The sequence below is a fragment of the Argentina silus genome, assembly GCF_951799395.1.
Source record: "Argentina silus genome assembly, chromosome: 21".
NCBI lineage: Eukaryota > Metazoa > Chordata > Actinopteri > Argentiniformes > Argentinidae > Argentina > Argentina silus.
The window spans coordinates 3,392,288-3,394,787 of NC_139675.1; the positions used below are offsets into that span (position 1 = coordinate 3,392,288).

At 49.1% G+C, this 2,500-nt stretch overlaps 1 protein-coding gene across 1 annotated transcript in view; it reads left to right on the plus strand.

Annotated features, from left to right (window-relative positions):
- Positions 1-2,017: 2,017 nt before the first annotated feature.
- LOC310820960 (rho GTPase-activating protein 7-like) overlaps positions 2,018-2,500 on the plus strand; it is a gene marked incomplete at its 3' end in the record, with an annotated part of 22,089 nt that continues 21,606 nt past the window's right edge. The window contains exon 1 of the mRNA XM_083692804.1: positions 2,018-2,306. Within this exon, the coding sequence (XP_083548930.1) occupies positions 2,294-2,306 (13 nt within the window). The 5' untranslated portion in view covers positions 2,018-2,293. The remainder of the gene's footprint in view (positions 2,307-2,500) is intronic.

Below are 2,500 nucleotides of genomic sequence, written 5' to 3' on the forward strand. Positions count from 1 at the left end.
GTGGTGTTCCATTAAATATCCTCCCATGTGGGGAGAGAGAGAGAGAGAGAGAGAGAGAGAGAGAGAGAGAGAGAGAGAGAGAGAGAGAGAGACACACACACACACACACACACACACACACACACAGAGAGACACACACATTGAGAGAGAGACACAGAGAGAGACACACACACACACAGGCACACACACACAGAGACACAGAGAGAGAGAGAGAGAGAACACACACACACACACACACACACACACACACACACACAGAAGCAGAGAGAGAGAGAGGGAAAACTTGACAGAGTGTTTGTCAGAGGGGTGTTCAGACATGAGTAATGGAGGTCTGGAACCCATCGCCCTGATGCCCACCACACACCCACACACACACACGCACCCACACACAGGGGCACACGCACACACAACCACCCACCCACCCACACATACTCATACACACACCCACACACAGGGGCACACACACACACGCACACACACACACCCCCACCCACACACACACACACGAATAGAAACACTTCCTGTCTGTAACACTTGACACCAGACTACCATTCTAATACAAGCCGGTGTGTTGTTTAATGGTGTGTCAGGTTTGATGATGTGTATTTCTATGAAGCCATTTGACCCTGTTAGCTCCCTGCTACTTTCTTGAGTAGGGTCGTCAAGGTGTTGGATAAGGTCCTAAACATGTTGGATAGTGTCGTAAAGGTGTTGGATAGGGTCGTAAAAGGTCCTAAAGGTGTTTGATCTCAGTCCAGGCGCATGAGCACAAAAGCCGTTTCCTGCCCTCTTTCATTCTACGGCTGTTTCGTGACTTCTGATCCCCGAAAAAGTGTTTTATCGTTGCCGATGGCTACCAGTGGGCTACGTGGTGTGCGTGCACTGCTCTGCTCGCCCTCGGGGACGCGCGGCGTGGGCCTGGAGAGGGAGGGGGGGGCGGTGCTGGTCAGCAGTAATTAGCATTCTATAACGGGTTCTATTGAGAGCTCGTCATTCAGAACATCGCGTGTCACAAAGGAGCGCCTCTGAGTCGTCTCTCTCTTCATGTGATGGTCCAGTCATATGCTAACGGTCTAACGGGCCGCTGAGGGATCTGCTGCTGCCGCTGTGTAGTCGGTTACCGCTGCGGGCGAGGAGGCAGGGGGCTCCGCAGAATAGCGGGAGACGAAACTACAAAACTAGTCACTTTCACTTTCACAACACAGTCAATTGTTTAGGCTGCACAGCACAATTTGTGAAAAGTGAATACCTAATATGTCTGAATAAAATTGAAGTTATTTACATTATGGAATCGCTGTAGGCTGCAGCCTACACGTATCAGCGCTTTGGAAAAGAGTTTCGATTTGTGCGCACAAATAAGCGCGCTTTTACGCACAACGTGAGACAGGCCAATGGCACGGTACATAAGAGTCATTAGGCACTCTCCGTCTCCGACGTTCACACGTTTATAATAATAATAATAATAATAATAATAATAATAATAATAATAATAATCATGCATTTATATTGTATAGCGCTTTTCTCAGTACTCAAAGGCACTGCGTTCCATGGGGAGAACAAGAATAGATACAAAATAGTTAAAGATTAAAAGCAAGTTTAAAAATATGTTTTTTTAGGGATCGTTTGAAGGAGGAGAGCGTGCTGGATTCTTTGATGTGGTTTGGGAGAGTGTTCCAAAGAGCAGCGGAGGAAGCCCAGTCCCCCCATACCGTTTACCGTGATGCTTCCGCATCTGCCCGGTACCGCTGTGGTGCTGAGCTGACTGGCTCCTCTGTGTTCCTGCTGTCGCTTATCAGGTGGGCCGCGCAGGCTGGCGGCGGAGGCGGCGGAGGCGGAGGCGGCGGAGGGGGTGGAGCCCCGGGAGAACGTGCCCATTCCTAAACTCTGAATCACACACTGCTTCATTCACGGTCACACTCGCGTTCAGGGAGCTCGCGCGTCCCTACCGGAGGTGAGTTAGTACGTTAGTTCGTTTCATTCGTGTCTCAAGACTGGATTTAAAAAAAAAAAAAATGTTTTTGCATCCCGAACTTAATACGATGCTGAGCATGGATTTACGGTGTTGCGCAATGGCCAGAGGACTTTTGGAAGTAGCTGTGTTTAGAGTCTGAGTGCTCCGGTGGGTTCTACTGTACGTAGTCGCGGAGTTTCCGTTGAGTTCCACTGGATCTACTATGCTCGTGAGCTTCGCCCTCACATTGGAGTAGCGCGAGCCAAGCGGACTAGGACTAGGGCGCAACCGGAGGATTCGGTTGGTTTATTCTGAGGGCGGCCGCGAGATCGGGGAATAACAATGATTTTAACTCGTAAGTAGCCTATATTGTTTTAATAATCGTACTGTTTAGGTTGTCTCAATGTCTCTACGGTGTGCCTCTGTCTTGGTGGAGTGAGACGCCCTGCTGAATACTGCGAATACTGCTGATTAAACTGTTGTGTTCCTCTGTCCCGTTATTTGAAAACGACTGTTGGTTTGGTTTTCTATTTCTCTTGAACAAGAAAA